Raw genomic sequence first — 19,987 nt, forward strand, 5'->3', positions numbered from 1 at the left:
GACTCACACACGCAGGTCATTGTGGAATGGAGATAACAATTATACAGTGTCCACTGTGATGATGTCATTCAGGTGATGCACTGGCCTCCGACTCTTTCTCTTCACAAACCTCTCACCACCATGACTGAGGCAGTTTGATCCAATTCTGCAGCCTCACAACAAGGACGTTTGTTCTTCTGTGGGCTTCCTCCAGGCACTCTGGTGTCTTTCCACAGTCCCAAAACACTTACAACTGTATTATTTTGCACACAAAACAGATCAAACCCAATAGGGTTTACTCTCACTTTCTGCTGCAGCTTTCCTGCACAGCTCACTCCTCTTCCCCACACAGAGGTGTGTCACATGATTACAGGGTGCTGACACTCGCACTAAACCATGACTCCGAAGTGCAAAAGCTTCAGGACTCCACAGCAACATGTGCCTGAATCAACAGTCAAAGGTAAGCAACTCTAGCGCTTCATCACGTGCCTTCTGACTTAGTTCATTTTCTCTCTCCTGAATGACCACCTCAGGGGCCCCTCGCAGAGTGACAACAAAGCTCACCGAAATAACTGCAGCTGCCAGCACTCGTCCCATTACACGGACACACACTTTAAATCGCATCAAGTATCAGGAAGAAGGCGACATGTGGGTGGCCAGGCCACACTGGATGCCCTCATGTCGTCCCAAGCGGCAGCATCTGTTCTCTTCTGATTGAATCTTTGCTTCAGCAGCAGGAGACAACGGCACCCTGGACACCACTTGGCTCTTCCCACACTCGAATGTATTCCTATTCACAAACAATTTGAGACTTTTTTGGGTGCTATTGTAAGGCAGATCATCAATCCCAGTCTGAGGTCCTGTCTTCTCTTCTACACATAAGCACCTCATGGCCTGCCGACGACAACACTTCCCACAGTTCTGGCCTTGCTTAGAGCTACCTCCAGCAGTAACAGCTCCCGTCTGCTCTTGACTGAAATATCTCAGTCCCCAGTACCGCTGCAGGACAAAGGAGTCGAGTGTGAGCAAGAGGCCAATTTTTGTGGGGGAGAGTTTTCAAATGTGGGACCAGAGAAAGAGCACGGACTGTTCTTGTTTTATGGAAGTCTTGCACCGACCATGCTGACGACCCTAGCAAGCTAATCAGAGTGCGTTGGTCTCCTGGTGTCCTGGGACGCTTCTTGCCTGCTGCTTCTTGATTATCTTCAGCAGGTGGTCATAAACCATCAAACACCGGCCTCCAGGGACAACAATGTTTGTGCCTTGGAATAAAAACGAGTAATAACATCAACAAACATTAAATGTTGGATGTTAACTGAAAACACATGAGCTCCAAGGGTCTCATCGGATTTAGCGGTGGGAAGAAAGGAACCCTGTTGCCCCTCAATATCCCTAAGAGCTGCCTCTTCACTTTTCCAAACAATGAGCAGTGGGAATGAGTGGAAAGGCTCTTACAGTTGCTCCTCCACAAACCTCCAGAGGGGCTCGGCCCATGAGGGTCCAGATGAGGCTTAATACCCCCGGAAACAGATCGCAGACTCTGATTAATTCAGGGATCACAGCAACAATAGACAATACCATGTATAAACTAGCCTTGGCTGTGGAGACTCCAGATGTTCCCAGATTTGAGGCAGATGGAAACGGGAATCCCCTCACTGGGGGGAAATCGCGGCACAACAGGATGCATGGCGCAATGAGGGCAGCGGTGGCAGCGATCAAGTTACACCTCTGAACATGGAGGAAGGAAGGCTGAGATGAACAGTCTGACAGGACGGAGACACTCAGTATTCAGCTCAGGAAACTCAATTTCCTTCCTGCTGTGTCACAATCTATGTTTGGAATAGCTGCGTCTTATCCAACACCTTCCCTGCAGCAGGAGCGAGACCGCCTGATGTTCTGTTTGCAGCAGTCGCTGGAACATCTACTGCATCTATTAAAACTCGACTAAGGATCAAGGCAGATCACTTACAGACTTTAGTCAGGAATCTGCTTCAAAATGAAACATTGTATTTGTTGCAGAGTTGTGGTGGGGTTGGAATCCACCAGGGGGCTCTAGGAATAAAGTGTAGGTACAGACAGCAGGAAAGCTCAGTCCAAGAATAGATCCATCACACCTCTATAAAACACAATGGTAACAAGACAAGCTCCACTATTCTCTGACCTGGAGCATGAGTTGGCAAAAAAACTAAAACATGCTGATTTATCCAGTTGAAAGCTTCACCATGGATGGTAAACACGGCGTCATGTCAGCGCTTTAATAGTTCTCATCTCTGTCAGTAAGGGGAGCGGTCATCAAATCACACTGTCAACATCAGTGAGGTTTAAAAAGCTTTGTCTACCTCTGCAGGGCTATTTTTGTGATGGAGGCACATGATTGCAAGTGACCCCGCTCTGATGTCAGTCACCAAAACAATTATTTCGCCATGATGTAATCTGCTCCGCAGACCTGTCAAGACCCAGCGTCTGGCACCAAGGCCGACCTCAGCAGCGCTGGCTGCTGGTCAGACTTTAATAAGCAGGAGAATGACCAGCCTGTGGAGAATGTTTCACTCTTTTGGAATCAATTTGACTCTAAATTAAAGAGGGCCACTGGTGGAAGATCACATGACACAGTTGCCTCCAGGATCCTCAACGCTTTTCTCAGACCAACATCTGGAACCATTCTTTAAAGGTTCCACTGAGGAGGTCGGGTCCTGCCTCATCTAGGAAACCATCCAACAGAAAGCCAGCTAGAGAAGGAGGGCGCAGCTCAAGTCGCTCACAGATTACACAGCTCCAGACTGGGACCATCTCCCCATCAAGTCCCAGTAGATGGTTGGGTTCTCAGGTGGAAGAGGAATGAATGTCCAGGCTGAGATACTTCTCTGTGGTGAAACTATCTGCAATTATGGACCTAAGGAAGCTTCTGCTCTTCCAAACAGTTAAACCCTCAACAGTCTCCACACAGTGTCTGTAAAAGAAAGCTTTCATGTACTAAAGGAGCCGCAACCTCCGCCACTCCTCAGAGGGATGAAAGGCTCAGGTCTTCTGTGTTATGACCAGATGAGGCGGAGGGAGGAAAGCTGTGACACAGACACTGAATGTTGTGGATTATTATCGCATGAGGAATCCTGTTCTGTTTTTCAGCGCTACTGGGTGTTTTGGATCAATGTTTAAATCTAACTGCCCCATCATATGCTCAAGTTAACCGATATCTCATCTAACTCTTCTCATGTGGTCTGATTTCAAACCCACACAGCGAATGAAAGGGGATGATGCTCATCTTACTGGTGCTCTCGGAGACCGGAGGCCACGGTGTGCTGCCATCTTCAGCTCCACTGGGAAGATCTACAGAGACAAGAGCTTGGTCAGAGAAACAGGCGGACTCTGAATAGGATAAATGAGTCACAGTCACTGATGCAGATGAAAAAAGGTTTGATAGACACACAAGCACTGGACCAGATGTTTCTGGAGAATCACTAATCGAGTCTCTACTTGAAGCTATCATTGCAACATCATAGCAACAGGTGGCTTCCATCATTCATTGGTCAACATCAGCGGCAGGTTCCACATACCTCCAGACGCTTCGTCAGCTGCAAAGTCCTCATCGTCATCCAACAAACTCCTGGCCACTCGCACCTCCTTCTCCGCCTCCAGGTCCTCGGGCAGCGGGACCTCTCCCCACACCTTAGACGCCTGAGTCACCTGCACACAAACAGAGGAGAGAGATTTACTGGGGGTGAAGGGTCGAGGCCTTCGCTGGGTCGCACCCTGGAAGGGTGGAGGGAAAACAAAAGGCGAGACAGGAAGCGAGGCATTGTGGCATGTTTACTTTGACCGTTTATTATCTCTTTGAGGCGACACAAGAGTTGGCATGCAAATAAAAGCTGGTGACGCCAGCATGAATGAATAGCTTGAACCCTCAAGAGGCCACAGCTATTTTTAAGTCCCACAAGACCCACTTCGTGTTCTCAATGATGCCCAACCTGAAGCCAGAAGCACGTGCATGGTGCAGTCCACAGATCAAATATGAATCACCTGTATAAACGCCTGTCAGGAAATGTATCTAGACAACGGTGAGCAGACTGCTGACACTACACTGCACCGGACCAATAGTAGTATTTATTTAGGACCGAAAAACATTGCAATTTGAAACAAAATAAATATTTATATGATTAAAAAAAACTTCCAAAAGGACTGACAACATCAAGGGTTGGAGATACAAATCTCATAATCAGGGTGTGACCCTCTCTCCACGGATCAAGAAATCCAATCTGTTTTCTCTCAACTGCAGAGTTGGCTGCAGACTTTCACAGCTGACTGCAGTGACCCACATATTAACACACACACACACACACACACACAGAACTCATGAAGCAGTAGCGGTGGAGATGCTGCTCAACTTTTTTACTCTAGAGCAAACTGGCCAACATCACACCACCAGCAGGGGGCACTCTGTCAGCCCAAAACCAAATATATTGTCCATGGGTCCATCAAGCTTCATATACAGTGGAGGCCACCCAGCACCAGAGCCAACAAATGGCAACAACAGCCTGCACCAACTATGGTGCTAATACCGAGCCAGCTTACTCAATGTTCAGGGGGAAAAACAGCAGAATGCTACATGGGATAAGAATGTGACAACCGTCTTTATATCTCAGCAGCTCGTAAATTACTGTAAATAAACAGTCAGGGCTTCTTATGTAATGAACCTTCGGCAAGTGAAAACAAAAATTCGGGCGTCCTCAGGACGTCAAGTGAGTTTCACAGACTCAGCATCCAGACCGACCGGACTCTGTCTCGGTCGCCGTGGCGCTGGTGAAATGCCAACCCTGGCATTTCCAGCTGGCACGGCTCGCCGCTTCCTATTTCCACCCGTCTCCATCACGGTGGTTTTCCTATTTGAAATCGCTCTGTCTATTAAATAACTAAACCTATCCCCCAAATCCTCTGCCCCGACCCTGCACCCTTGAAACAACAATCCCGGGCCATTTTCAAAAAGAAACTGCTGACTAATCAAATTCCATTCAGTAGTGGCGACCAGTCAACCATTAGCGTGATTGTCTCCTGCCTCTTGGGTCGGACCGGGCCGGAGGCTTGGTGACGGACAAGTTGGTGTTTGCTCCTGATCTTAGAGCTAACACGTTGAGCTGACCTCTTGGTCCTGGACTGTCTCTTGAGTTACAATTCTCACTCCAGTACCGACGCCTCCTTCAAAAGATTCTCAGGCGACCTTTTAACTCCACCACTCTGTCTCAATGACTTGTAGTGGAGAGGCTCCCAAAACACCAGCCGTCAGCTTTCCAGGTTCCAGTTTGTCCGAGGGTTTCATTAGGCCATCGGGAAAATGACAAATGAACATGAGGCTGTAAATCCCAATGACTTCACATGCACACCAGGATTTCCACTGTTAAGTTGAGAGTACTGTGTTATGAAGAGCAATGATGGCGCTCGGCAGAGTAGGATGCTCACCTAGAGAGGATGGCTCCACTCTTAGCTAACACAAAACCACTAAACTGAGAGTCAGCAAATAATACTCAATAATACAAAAAATGATCAGTTTCATGATCGGACAGTTGAAGGACCAAATGTTGAGGAACCAGAGTCAGCTCAGCAGGTACCAGCTGCTCAAATGAAAACCAGACGGGAGCGAAGTAACAAGCCAAGATGAGTTCAAGATGGTGCTACTGTCAGCTGTCAGTGGGCAAACAAATCACGTCATCCCGGATCTAGCACTGTATCAGCACCGGTGGCCAATCACAGCGGCCAGAATCGATTACAGCCGTCACAGATTCCCACGTCGCCCCAGCTGTTTTTGATAAACCAGAGAACAGCAGGCTCGTGAATATGTCAATGCCAGACAGTTCTTTTGCTGCTCACAAGAGTCCAGGCGGACGACGACATACAGAGGAAGAGTTTCATTGTTTCCGAGAATGAGGAAAAGGAATACAATTTGGAGGAAAAAACAGAATTCGTAGTTCATCCTAACAATAATCCAATAATGGAATGAAGCATTTCAACTGTCTGTGTGTGTGTTGCTGTATGCTCTTCAGAAAGAAGAAAAATTGAATTAAAAATGCTGACAATACATATTTTTTTCATACTGTTTAGCATCAATAGTTCTTGTTTTTAAAGATTGCTCATAAAATGCCAGTTTTTTTAAAAGCATTTGGAGTCAAACTTCCAGGTAGAACTCACTCCAGAGACAACAGAATGCACATGCTATATTTTGGAGTGGCACATCTTCACCATGGTCAAGTGGGAGAGGTGTACCCAAGTGTATCCAAGTCTTTAATCCAGAAATAGGGAGACGGCCGATAATCGGCATCGACCGGAAATGAACCAGGATTATCAATTGAGCTTGATAAACCATCCAGCCCTAATGGGGCCTCACACTAAAGAAGGCATTGAAGAAATTCCTCGACCTCACATCACTCACCCGCTCGCTTCTTTTTCTCGCTACCTCTTGAGGAGCAACAATATCTGCCAAGACTTGAAGCAGCACCACAGGAATGTAAACTTCTCTCAGAATGAGGAGGATGAGAGGTTGACAGGCTCTACAGGTGAAGACCACCGAACAGACCACACTGGTCTGTCAAGGACTCGAGTCATCAATAAAAAGCAGTAGTCGAGTTAATGTACAATGTGAGGAAGTTTCACCAACCGACTCAGCAGCGCGTATCTTCCACTGGCTACATTAAATAGAGATGAACTAGAGACTTGAGGCAAGGAGTGAATTTCTCCCTGTGAGATCAATGAAGTGATAAAATAATTTTTAAAAAAGTATTAAAAAAATATGCGAAAAAGAAAAAAGGAAAATATGCATTATATTTAGAAAAATGTGGGAACGTAAAATAGAATATTATTGAAAATGACAAATTGGTGGAATAAAAAACAAAATGACATCACATTGAAAACTATGTAAAACTACTCAAAAAAAGCACAAAAGTTCATTCATTAAATAAGAAAAGTAATATTTAGAGGCAAGAATGTGGTAAAGAAAGATTCAGGAAACAGGAATGAAAACATGTATATTTTCAGATACTTCCAAAAATAATGACTGAGATTAACCGAGGTGGCCATGTTGGACCACATGCTTCAGTGTAGTTGACATTGAGCTGCACTTGGGTGGGGGTTGATTTACAACGGCAATATCACGTTACTGTTGTCCCACTGACCGACAACGTAGGACAATGAACAACACACGCTGTTGACTTTTGCAGTTGTGACAGATTTACTCATCCACTTTTGCACACGACTGTCAACACGTCACTGACAGTGTTCCACACGTTTAGGTCTTCAACAGTGACGCCAAGGCTCCACTCGACGAGTGAGGTCTCCTGACATCTCCACCGGTTTAATCCTCCGTGGCCAGCTCCGGAGGAAGAGGAGGGAGCCTCTTCACTCTGCACTCAATCCTCTTTGACGGTTGTCTTTCCTGAAGTGTTCCATGACAAATTCTGCCACAAACATTCTTGGAAGAGTGGGACAGAAGAGGGGGTCGAAGAGTGAAACCTGCATCTTGAGAGGATGACAGCAGCCAGATCTGCCTCCGGCTTCATCTCTGTGTCTTCACAAACATGTCAGACACTTCACTACCACTCCTGAGAAGGAAACTTCTAGGAAAATACCGAGCTCCTCCTGGTCAACTCAGGATGTCTTCAGCGCCTTCTGGGTCTTCCCCACGGCTTCCTCCCAGGTGAACACCTCACGAGCCCAGGAAAGTATCTGAAGGCCTCCGGTTCTCAACATTCTCATCCCTGCCTGTGCTGACTTGTGTCTGAGGTTTCCTCCAGAGGCAGAGAAAGGATGTGCACAACCCCTCATTTACAGCAAAGAAAGTTAAAAATGCCATTTATCTTTTTTTTCCTCCTTGGTGAGATCACAGGAGCATGTCGGAAACAAACACGTGCTTGCACGAGCTTGTAAGACACAAGCTGTCAATGCAGAATACAGGCTGAAGGCTTTAGAATCGAGACGTGATGTCATTATTTATTTGCCCTGCCTTATATACAACAAGAAAGATGTGATAATTTCACCATGGGTTTCCACTACTATCTTATCATATCTTTTTTTTATGACATTTATTTAACATGAATACATATTTTTGCTTCATGAATTGCTTCATAAATACCTCTTCTCTTGTTAACAATGTGTCTTACATACCATACAGAATTGTTAAAGCAAGTTTCCTTATAATAGCGTCAACAAAAGGGTTTAAAAACACTTCAACAGGTCATATTAATGATTTCCTCACAGTGGTCTATTTCTGTCGGCATTTTTCCTTATGAGTCGCTGCCATGTCTTGCAGGTCAAAGGTCGCAGCCTGGCGACACCTTGACCAGACGGAGCACAGTGATGATTCGCCAGCCATGAAACAAGACGCCCAGACTCGACGCTCACCGAAATAGTGTCTCATCTAAACCTGAAGATCTCAACTCTATCACTTCTCTCTGTGGGTGGTAGAAGGTCGTTCTCAACCATCCGCAGGCGTGAAGGCTGATTTGACACCCCGGGAGCTGCGTCGCTTCAATTATCACCACTGCAGGACAACAGACCACCAAGAATCGAGAGCAGCAGGGAGGTGGGGGACCTTTGCTGCCACAAACACAAAAGACCACCTCTAAATTCACATTTGGAGGGACTCACACACAAGAACACACAGGTGCAGCTTCAATGCCCAGACCAGCAAGAAGCCTCATCAAATGACCAGGTTTGAGCTCAAACAGTGTTCAGCATCACAGACTTCATGTACAAGCCCAAAGGTGTTTTGAAAGTGTAAAGTTTGGTAAACACTTACGGTGAGATTGTCACTATCTTCGCTAAGTTTTATCCGCTACAGGCATTTGGATTTCACCACCAGTTTTAAATGTTAACTTGTTCCGTTCTCAAGGTCTTGGGGGGATGAAATTTATCCCAGCTACTTAGGGTGAGGGGGGGCACCCTGCACAGGTCCTTCAGTCAAGTGCAGGACACATATACAGTACAGGCCAAAAGTTATAAGTATAAATATTTGCAACTCAACACCTTATTCTGAGTGTGTTTTTGATATCCATTTAAACCATCTGTTATCATACTTGTAGAAGAACAGAAGTCTGAACACACTCTTCATCAGCAGTCAGGAATGAAACCTCGCTCTTAAAAGTGTGGTCAGTGAGGATCGCGGCTCAGTTTAGGGCACCATTTATGTCAGCAAAAAAAAACAAAAACAAACCACATTCACTTTCAGATTCAGAGTAAAGCAACTAATCAAACCGAAACACAGTCATTCCAAAGATGTATGAAAACAGTGAGTGACAGTGGGTGTGTGTGTGACAGAGTGTGCTTCCGGTAGCATTTCTGAGAGAGTGACCAGCTGGGGGCGGGGGGTGATGTGGGTGAGCAGAGCAGCTCTGGTTCCATCAGACGACAGCTGATGGCTGAGGTGACGGGCTCTGGCCCGGCCAGCCCCCGAGCGGTTTATTTATAACAGCGAGTGAGTTGTCTGGTTCCATCGGCAGCTGATACGAACACCAGGAAACTGGTTTTTAAGAACCATCAATTTGAATCTAAATGAAGAGTCTGGAGAGAGCTGGACATTTATTTTCCACTGCAGTCGTGATGGTGCTGACAGTAAACCTGGGCATGAAGGTTTAAACAGCACTAAACAAGACAGCAACAAGTCAGAATAACACGAATAAATCAATCATATTTGTGGGGAAATACTATACTATAGTACTTAAAATAAACTGAACTGATTACTCATCCAAGTTTGTAAAAATAATCTTAATTCCCTCTAAAATGTGGTGGTCTTATAGGAAAATAGAAAAAAATATGTTGATATTTAATAAACAAATAACAAAAAATAATGCTTTCTCCAGATTTTCTGCAGCTAAGGTCACCAAACTGTCCCAGAAAGGGCTGCAGTGGGTGCAGGTTGTGTGATCTTGCTGGATGGAACAAAAACCGGCACCCACTGAACCCCGACTGAGAGGAATGAGTGCAGTGCTTGATGAATTGACTCTGTCTTCAGAAGCCTCCCTGCAACTCTCTGGTTTTCCAACACCGCTGCACCACTGCAACAGCTCTGGATCCTGTCTGCTCACCTCAGGACTCACTGATCCGACAGCACCTGTTGACTTGACCTCCCTCACACTACCGAACATAATCGCAGCGCACGTCCCTGACTGAGTATCACTCTCCATCAGTGCGCAGGAAAACAAGGATGGAGTCCAAGTCCGAGTCCACAGTGGACGTCATGGAAGCAATGTTTACCTGCTGAGGTGCACAAAGTCTGATTCCTATGCTGTGAGCGTTGATCCAACACCCCTCAGCATGAGCCCCTGCTCAGAGGGCATTATTTCATTTTCATTAAGCTGCTTTCATCAACTCCCAAGCCGTAGTAATTAACTAGGATTTGGCCGGTGCCATGGTGAGGCGCTTCATTACGCCGAAATGTCAAGGATCCCAAAACCAAGTCTTTGTTTAGTAACCCGAGTCAGTCTTTCTAGCCAAGGACACGACAACAAAACCTGCTGAGCAGCTTCGTCAGGGGCCATCTGCAGATGAAAGTCTCTCCACTCTCCAAACTGTTTCGGGATTATTCAGAGAGGAGAAGAAAGATTCCAGCTGTTTGATATCAGCACAATAGAAGTTGGATGTGGTCCACTCCAGATGTTCAGAGCAAACAGCCGCTTGTTGACAAAGTCATCAAAGGGAGGAGGCAGAGAAACCACTCAGAGGTTCTCGCCTCCTACACGCTCCCATCACCTGACAGCTGTTACGTGCTAACCTGCCAGGCAGCAGGATGTGGTGCAGGGTAGTGACCTGGCCTTTCCCATGGATCCGCTATTGTCCACAGGCAGGGAGGAGAAGCAGTACCCACACATCCTTCACATCTTCTGCAACAAAAGTCCCGAAACAACAAGCGTGTATTTACACCACACTGTTCTCTGCCCAGTCACCCGACACCACAGCACGGGAAGATAATAGAATCTTTTTGTCTTCGGGCAGAAACATCTCCAAATGAGCTGCCAAGCACACAATCTTCTGACAGAACTCATTCAGGTCAGGACGTCACCAGAGAGCCAAAACAACAAATCCATATTCAATCGAAAGTATTGCTATTAGCATAACTAGCTGATGTTGTCATGCTAAAGCTGTCCACTTAAATACTCAAGTAAACAAGAAATTAAAGAAAGAAAAGTACAGTGCAAAGTTTCTGGTCATTTGATGCTATAGACACGTATCACAATTCTTGTCTTTCACAGCTCATATTTTCTTATGGCTGAAGAATTCAATATGATAATTGTCTTCCCACTGTTTCTCTGAGAAAACACCAAGAAAAAGATTTCAGTGGTTCACAAAATTGACTGTGTATAATAAAGGGATAATGGCAGCAAAGAGATCTGGGAAATCAACAGGAGCATTAAGGAGTTATCTGGGGCTCTTGATTCCCACAAGAAACCACCATCAGCTGTTACCACACCAGATGTAGATGTTTGGAAAAATGCCACCGCTGATTCCACCACAAACGATTATTCATAGATTTGCACATCCAAAAGGATAAAGTGAATCCGGATGTCAACACGGATGGGTTCTCACATGAGTCACACATACCGAGATGGAAGAATACGAGGCCGACAGAAGTGGAGGAGATAAAAATACCTCAGAGGCTGCGTAGCTACAGATGTTATTACACACTCATCCAGGGGCCCGGCGGGAATCAAAACAGAAGGGGGTGGGTGCGGGTCTCTCCAGGTCCATCGTGTTCGATCGTGTCATCAATCGAATCAATCTGAAAAGTTGTGGCAACATCCTCCTGTCTTTCCTCCTCAGTTCTCTAAAGGCATTGTGTGCTCTTGTGCTTCAATGAGCCATCGGTGCTAAGCTATTGTCAAAGGTATAGAAAATAATTTCAGGATTTTAGATTGCTTTGGTCAAGAAGGATGGATGTTTCTGGCTACTAGTGACAGCTCAAGATTTTGTGTCCTGATTTTCCTGGTTACACCCTGGACTGTCAGATGGCTTCTTCAGTAGAGCCTGGCCTTCTGCTCATACAGTGCTGCCCCCACTTCACAGCAATGAACTGACTGACAGAATGGTCAACAGTGTCAACAAGGCCCTGGATGCGTGATGTGAGGGATACATAACCAATGATGTCACTATGGTTACTGGACCTCTCCACCAATTGAGACAGAAACAGTCATTTACTCTGCAACAAATGCTGTGTTTCTCTGCAGAGCGTTTGAAGTCTCGGGGACATTTGTGCAGAGTCTGCTCCTGCTGCGGTCAGCGACTCCTCCGCCTACCCAATTTGAGGTCAGGGAGCTGGACCAGAACCAATAAACACTGAAGAAAGCCACGTTTTCAGAAAAGTGGCTTTGCGACAGCCAACAGTTGCAGAGCTCACCGGCAACACCCACAACTGTAAGACCCCTGCATTAGTGGGGCTCCCGCAGTCTGAATCGAGGTGGTTCACTCAGGTAGCTGTTTGCTTTCCCTGTGCCATATATCACAATTCTCAGGCCGTTTAAATGACCAAATATAGACATGAATGCTCCGCGGGGAATCCACCCACACTCAGCAGATATATGACCATAAGCTTGAGCCTAACAAGGGACTTTCCGCTCGCTCGTCCTCCATGTTTGGTGAAGGAAGTCATTTATTTCCCTCGATCCAAGGATCAAGGCAAACACTCCCTCCCGAAAAAATCCAGGAGGCGCTTTTCTTCTTCGACGATACCCCGAAGCAACAAAACTCTTAAAGCAGATGATTAGCTCCGACAGGCAGGAGGGGATCAGGTGCCCTCTTTGTCGGCTCTGACTGGCTCACATCAGCTCCATTCACTTAAAAATCCAGTCACCCATTGTCTGTCGCCCCACTACAAAGGATCAAGAGGCAGGACTCTCGGCCAGAGTTGGATTATTGTCTCGGGAGTAGAATCTAAAGAATCAAGAGTAGAGGTTTGTTTTCTTCAGGTGTCAAAAGCTTTTGTTTGGATTCATCACACATCTATGGTGATTGCAACCGGATTATCCTACCTGGGTTTCTGGACATTCCATCATGCTCAAGTTTCATTTAATATGTGCTGTTTTAGTGGTGGAAGGCTAAATGTACACCTGCAGAGGTCATTCTCTCACTGAGTCAGGTTTATAAAGCACCGCCAGGGAAGAAACGTTGAGCTCAAGCACGTTTCTTTCTTGCAGCACAAGATGAAGTTCCAGTGCCTGAGCAGACAAATCTGGAAACATTAGTGAAGGGCAACTGCAGGGTGAAGATATGGTGGCGAAGGAGTGGCAGGGGGAGAGCTGTTGAATTCAAGATAAAGTACCAAAGTCCAAAGTCCGCCCAGACACACCAACAACTCCCCACCTAAAGTTTTCCAGCCAGGTGTAGTGTGTTCCTGGCAAAATTGTACTTACGATTACAGAATGGAGTTGCTCAAAAGGGATGACAGAGGTATGATCGTTCTGACACACGAGCTCAAAGAGTTAAGAACATGAGATTTCCTGTTTACTAACACAACAAGCAAAAAGGGCTTGAAAAGCGGTGAGCAGGTTTGTAGGTGAAGGATCTGCAGTATGGAACATTGATTTCCATGACCATGCAGTCCTTTTTCATCTGATACCTGGTATCATTCTGACACTGTTCCTGTTGTATAAGAAAACCGTTTCAAACAGTTATGTGGACAAATGCGTGGTAGAGCCACAGGTATATTGGGGTTGTTTTGATGCTGACTGTTTCCCCACCATGGGTTAGGGTTAGAAAGAAAGAAATGTTGCACTCCATCATTCAATTTCAGCATGTAGTTCAAGACCAACCAAAGCATGCATGTGAAGTTAAAGTAGTCGAGCAAGACGTAGGTGACGGCAGACAAAACTGAAGATTTGGCAGGGACTGTACTAAGATGAAGGTGCAGGCAGACGACTTCTATGAGTCGCATTACTCACCTGGGTCAGTCTAGACTTCCATGCAGTCACTATGATGTCATTCACCCAGTTGATTGAATTTGGAACTGATATAGGACCAAAGAATTTTTCGATGTATATAACTTCCAGAAAATCTCCAGTCGACAGCATTTTGTCAATGACAATGCAACCACGCCTGCAAGGTTTAACGCTGAGGCTAGATGCACTTCCTCCATGAGATAATCCCAAATATCAACTGAACAGTCACAACAATCCAGGCAGATCTAAAAATACACTCCCTGATTGATTACACAATCCTTCACCATCAGAACACATTGAGAAGCCAGCAGAGAACCTTGCCTTATTAGGATCATTCTCAGCCTTCTGGACCAAAGTCATTAGGAGACTTGAAAAGGTGTGAAAATGAAACAGGTATGTGGCCACACAGCAGTCTGGTTAGCACTCTCACCTTGCAGCAAGAAGGTTGCAGATTTGACATTCAGAATGTAGCTGCAAGTGCAGATGTTTCCAGTTTTACAGGATATAAGTTTTTATACAAGATAATACTGGGGAATAAAACAATTGTGAGCAATACAGGAGTAAAGTTTTCTTCTTTGAAAGGTACACTTAATCTTAACCTTAGCCAAAACATGCCTTTTAAGTCAGATCAGACTTTCGTGTTGCAAATCTGATTTTACCAACATATGCTCATGCTAAAATTCACCACCCTTCTCATTTCCACAACCCCAGTAAATATGCTCTCAGCCTGTAAACTATCAAGACAATGAGTTGTAATCGAGGAACACACACACACACATCAACACATCGTCAGCATATTGAGGCGTCTGTTGTCTATTTTGTGTCATTGATCAAAACTCCATTTTCAATGCTAATAATGTGCCTGCAGGCACAAAAACAAGACTCCACCTGGCCCACATTCCATTTCCGAGGTACGTTACCAAAGCTGCGTTGGTCCAAATGGGCCGTAATCATCTCCATATGATTCTCCAGACTCTCTCCTAACTTAAAAGAGAGTTTTCTTTCGGCAATTTGTTGACAACTGAGCAGTCTGGAAGAGCAACGATGCTGCAGGGTGCTCAGGACCTCACCTGGTAATTGACTGTAATAACCCTCTTCATGCAAAGACCTCAGGATGTGTTCTTGGCCGGAGACCAGCTCCACAACAACAGGGCCCATCTTCCGACGGCCATAAACAGAGCCTGGGAGGGTCTTCCTCCCGGTAGCTGACAGATGAATTTCACCTGTCCTCATAATTCACCAAGAGGCCTTAATTTAAAGGTGTGCTGGCACCTACATGAGACATCTGTTTGCAGGGGGTTTATGCAATAATACAAGAAAGCGACAGAAGCCAACCTGCCCATTCATTGGAAGCAGATGTGAGGGATCCATTTCCTTCTTTAATAAGAGGTAATTACAGACGCAGGGCGCACAGGTCCGTGTGAACATGAACAGGGCCGGGGTGGTTCCAGAATTCACATCTGAGTGGTTGACTCCGTGCTGCTAGCAGACAGGCCAGCACATGCCGGTTCATGACCTTAGAAGGAGGAGGAGCCGAAGGAGCATCATGTCAGACTTTCACCACTGTCGCTTCCTCAACATGCTTGATAAAGGACAGCAACCACCCACACCGCTAACACAACCATTGCTTGCCTGTCAAGCTAATTGCAAAAGACAGTCATGGACTAACTTCTACTGCTCTAAATCGCATCTCACATGGTCCAACCTCCTGAAAGAGTAACAGCCCGGGGTCACCATGTGCCTGCAGGCAAGACTGCCACAGCCTGCCAAGGTCTAGCACCCGCTCTTGTGGCACCCATGACAGGGTCAAGACAGAGACTCGGCAGGAGGGGAGGACCAGCTCTATTCACGACTGGAGCCTCCTTCTATGACTGGAGGTGACTCACACAAAGACGCGCTTCAACATATGAGCTGTTTAATTACCAGCTATAATGTCTCAGCTGGAGGTGATGCTCGCAGGAGCTGTGATGCTGGCCATAGACATCGGAACATTCTTCAAGAAAAGTGCATGAATCCGTTGCACAGCAGTCTTGAGAGAAGGTTCTGTAACTGTGTCCTTCATTTAAGACATGTCGGCTTGACCTGGTGCGCTCCCTTCTCATGGCGGAAGAGGCCAGCTGAGGAGGAGGAAAGCAGTGCAAGCTATTTCAGATGGTTCTGCACGGTGCTTTGGCGAGACCGCAGCCACCAGTGACGTGCACAAATGTCTGGTTTGTTGGTTCCTTTGTGTCTCCAGTAAGAGGAGTTCATCTAGAACCAAAACTCAAAATGGTCGTGCTTCTGTTCTTCAACTCCTACAGCCATTAGTTTTCTGTTGTCACTATATTTTTATGGAACACTCTACACACTTGGGAACTTTAGAGTCCTCGACTGCTGCTGCCTCATCTCAACACAGATAAGCAGTAGACACTTCACTCACTGAATAGTCCTTGACAAGTCAACACAAATCCTCGCAGATGCAAACAGCCAAAAATGATTAACGCTTGCTGCTCCCACCACCAAATTCCTTGTAGAATGATTCAGGGATGGTCAGTGGTGAAGGAAACTCCCAAGTGAGAGCTGAGCAGAAAAAACTGACCTTTCCACTCGCTGCTTCCTTCTTAGTGTGAGTCTTGGTCAAGTGGAATAAATGTGCCTTCCATGAACAGATGTTTCGGCTGGAGAGAGAAGTATACCACTGTGCTCTCATACCACTGGCATCCGCTTTGTTCCCACAGAAAACGTTGGTCCCACAGGCTCGTGAAAGACTTTCCTTCATTTTGCATTCCCTCCAAACTCATTCCTCCACGACTCGGCTCTGACACCGATAGAAACAATCTTGTCAAATTCACCTCCGACAACTGCGCTTGCATTCCGACCTTATCTGTGGATTTATTTTCATTCCAACCATTTTTATACCAGCACTACGAGTGAAGATGCGATAGATAAGCTGAAGGGCACTTCCTGTTTGATCCGAAAGAGTTTGATAAGTGAGCAGATTGACGCGCTGAATGAATCATGAGGTCTCTTGGACCTCATAGAGAAAATAGTGAAACAATATTATTGAAATAAAATGGTGCAAGGTTAAGACGAAGAGGTTTTAAAGCTTTGTTGCAGCTATTAAAATGCCCACGTGTCAGTGTTAGGGTGAAAACATTTCCATTGCATCACTGTTTGGCTGAAGCCATGGAAGCTTCTTCAGAAGTGGCAGGAGGAGATGGAAATTGTGCTTGAGCAAGGTGCATGGAAACTTTATAATGAGCTGAGAGAGAAAAATAAAACACTACAAAGAGTCGATTGTTGTGATCCATGTAAAGGCCTGTCGCTCGTGTCGGCTCTGTGGAAGTCTGTAAAGGTCAGGTAGAATACATCGACACATGATATTGCTGCTGAGATATGTATGGAAATAGTCAAGCTGGAACATGAACATGGAGGAGAATGTTGTGTCACGGTGAGCAGCGTTTGTGGGTTAGAAAAACAAACACGGGCACTGCAGAAAGGAAAGCCTGAACAAACTCTCGCAGGCTCTTCATGTCAGGAGCAGTACTCCAAGTTTCATTTCCCCACCCTGACTCAAAAATGAAAATTTCAAAGCACCTTGCACAGTCTAACACGTTCCTCAAAGAACTTCAAAGAGGGTGGATGGATGGAAAATCACAGACAAAGCAGGATCCCATCAGAAAAGTAGCTTGTTATGTCTTGCAGTAAAAGAGCTGCTGTGATAACACAGAGCAGATCCGCCGAGGTGTCCTCCAGAGACTGACGCGGGGGGAACTAGAACCAGCAGAAGTGGTATACTGTACCTTTATCTGCCTGAAATCCACCTGCCATACAAATGTTCCCCCGAACCAACGTGACGCTGAAGCTGACATCAGTCGAGGACCTGACATGACAGCGCTCCACAAAATCATTTTGTATCTCCAGTTCTAACACGCCTGGCTTGTGACTGAAGCCAAGATGGACCATCTTTGGAGACTGGCCAACGTTGCTACGACGCCTCAGGTTGTTCCGAGGCGCCAAAACAGTCAATACTGGCGTCACACCTCACCTCCCAGTGAGCCGCACGTGGAGCTAGATGTTCAAGAGCCGACATGATCGGCATGATCATCGGAAAGATTTGTCTTTAAAAGCAGTGATTTCGGGAAGAGAAGTCCTCTCACCTGAGTGACGCAGTCTGACACAAAAAACACATTTTAGAACACTGTTGTTATACTCTTAATAGTTGTACATGTATCCAAAACAAATCTGAATTTCAATCTGCCATATGGGGGAGTAAGAAAATATCAATGTGCTCAAATATCAGAATCAGAAAAACTTCATGAATCCCAAGGGAAATTGTGTTTGTAACATGCTCTGTACACAACATATCACAATAAATTAGAAAGAAATAATATTATAAAGTGCAAAGTGTGATATTGTCACATTTGAAGTCAGATACTTTATACATCCTTGATACTTGGACATACTGCTGCATACGTCTCTAATTCCACTAACATTTTCTTTCTTGAGTTATTTTGCTGATCAAGACAACTGTTCTTTCCATTGTTGGACTGTGGAACTGCAAACCTAAGAAGCTGAAGAGGTTGTAGAGAGCGATGTCTTGTTGGGTCTCTCATGCTTGTTAATGTTTGAGTTTGCTGTAACTCATCAACACACAATTGTGCAACACACAATTCCTCAAAAACCAGACAGACGGACCCGAGTCCACAGACATAATTGTTTTCCTCCCTCTTGGAACATTAAACCGCTTTTGATGTTTGATTCAAGATGCAAACTGGAGGCAGGTCGAGACATGTCCAGGAGCAGAAGTGGAGCCTGTAATAGTTCATAAGACACCCGCGGGGTCAGGGTCAACAGTGATTCCTTCAGAGATGAGCAGAAAACAAATCCATTTTGTCCAGAGAAAGGGCAGCCACGCCCATCAGTAGGACAAAGAGAGCAGAATGAGCTAGCCACTTCACATCGATGCTGAGACAAAAGCCCAGACGTTGACAGAGGATGTGGAATACAGTCCACTTAGCATTTCAATGACGCTCTGACGCCTGCTGCACCACACCGACGGTCACAGAGGAACCAGAATCCTGAAGTAACAAGACCACAGTTTGGGCCACTAAGTGATAGCAGACTTGAAATCACAACAGAGAACCAAAACAAGTTTGTCAACCAACCACTTTTAATCAAACTGATCAGGAAATTCTAGTGAAAATTAGAATCTATAATAAAAAGCTGGACGTTAACCTTGTTGAAGGAGAACAAATCTTTAGGCTGCACCAAGACATGAACTCAGACAGCAAAAACAATAAACACGATGATCAGTGTACACCTTTTAATAGAAAGAAATGAAGTTCAAACTTGCTTCACCTGGGTAGCATGTTGTAATTCTTCACATTGTAAAAAGGAATTCTGGTCCCCTCCTGAACCATTCATTTAACTGGTGCTGGTGTTGGAGCTCAACTCATCACACCACATTTCAGAATTTCTGAACAATCTTACAGCTGATTTTTTTGTCTACTTCACTTCAAATATACAAGTGACAATATTTGCGGAAAATGAATTTTGATTGAAAGCAAAATGTCATTTAACTGCACTACAACCTACTATTATTCTATTTTAACAACAGAACAAAGCCTGATACAAGTTGGCTGAAGGAAAATCTAATCTACAGAAAACAATAAATGTGAATTTGATTTGTGTTAAACAGCGTCGGTGTATAAGGCCACAGTCTTGTATGCAAACTTGTGTATGCCTAATCGGTTTAGAGAAGCATCAGTGAAGATGAGCAAAATCTGAAACTTGTGATTTTCTGCCCTCAAATACTTCTGCCTCTTTTGTTTATTGGTTGTGTTGCTGTCCTCGAGTCATCCAGTGACCTTGCAGTGAACTCTGACGGCTTTATTGCACCTGTAGCTTCATAAGACTGGAATGAGGAGTGATATATAGTCGTAGTATGTTTGGCCAAGGGGGCTCTGCTTTAAACGCTCAACTTTTGACCAGATTTCTTCTGCTGAATGTGAAAAATGTGGATTGTGGGCATGGTGGACTTAGGGTATCAGAGGCTGTGATGTGCTTTTACACACTTCATCTTGGTATGTATCAAGCACTGCAGGGTAGAGCAAAAGAAC

General features: G+C 45.4%; 1 protein-coding gene across 3 annotated transcripts in view; it reads right to left on the reverse strand.

The window, feature by feature from the left end:
• Window positions 1–19,987, reverse strand: part of hspg2 (heparan sulfate proteoglycan 2) — a 63,565-nt gene that overhangs the window by 38,995 nt on the left and 4,583 nt on the right. For all 3 annotated transcript variants that reach the window (XM_053849116.1, XM_053849119.1, XM_053849117.1), the window contains exons 3-4: window positions 3,534–3,663; window positions 3,247–3,306 (exon numbers count right to left, since the gene is read on the reverse strand). In XM_053849116.1, coding sequence (XP_053705091.1) covers window positions 3,247–3,306; window positions 3,534–3,663 — 190 coding nt within the window. The remainder of the gene's footprint in view (window positions 1–3,246; window positions 3,307–3,533; window positions 3,664–19,987) is intronic.

This window comes from Synchiropus splendidus, chromosome 18, assembly GCF_027744825.2.
Source record: "Synchiropus splendidus isolate RoL2022-P1 chromosome 18, RoL_Sspl_1.0, whole genome shotgun sequence".
NCBI lineage: Eukaryota > Metazoa > Chordata > Actinopteri > Syngnathiformes > Callionymidae > Synchiropus > Synchiropus splendidus.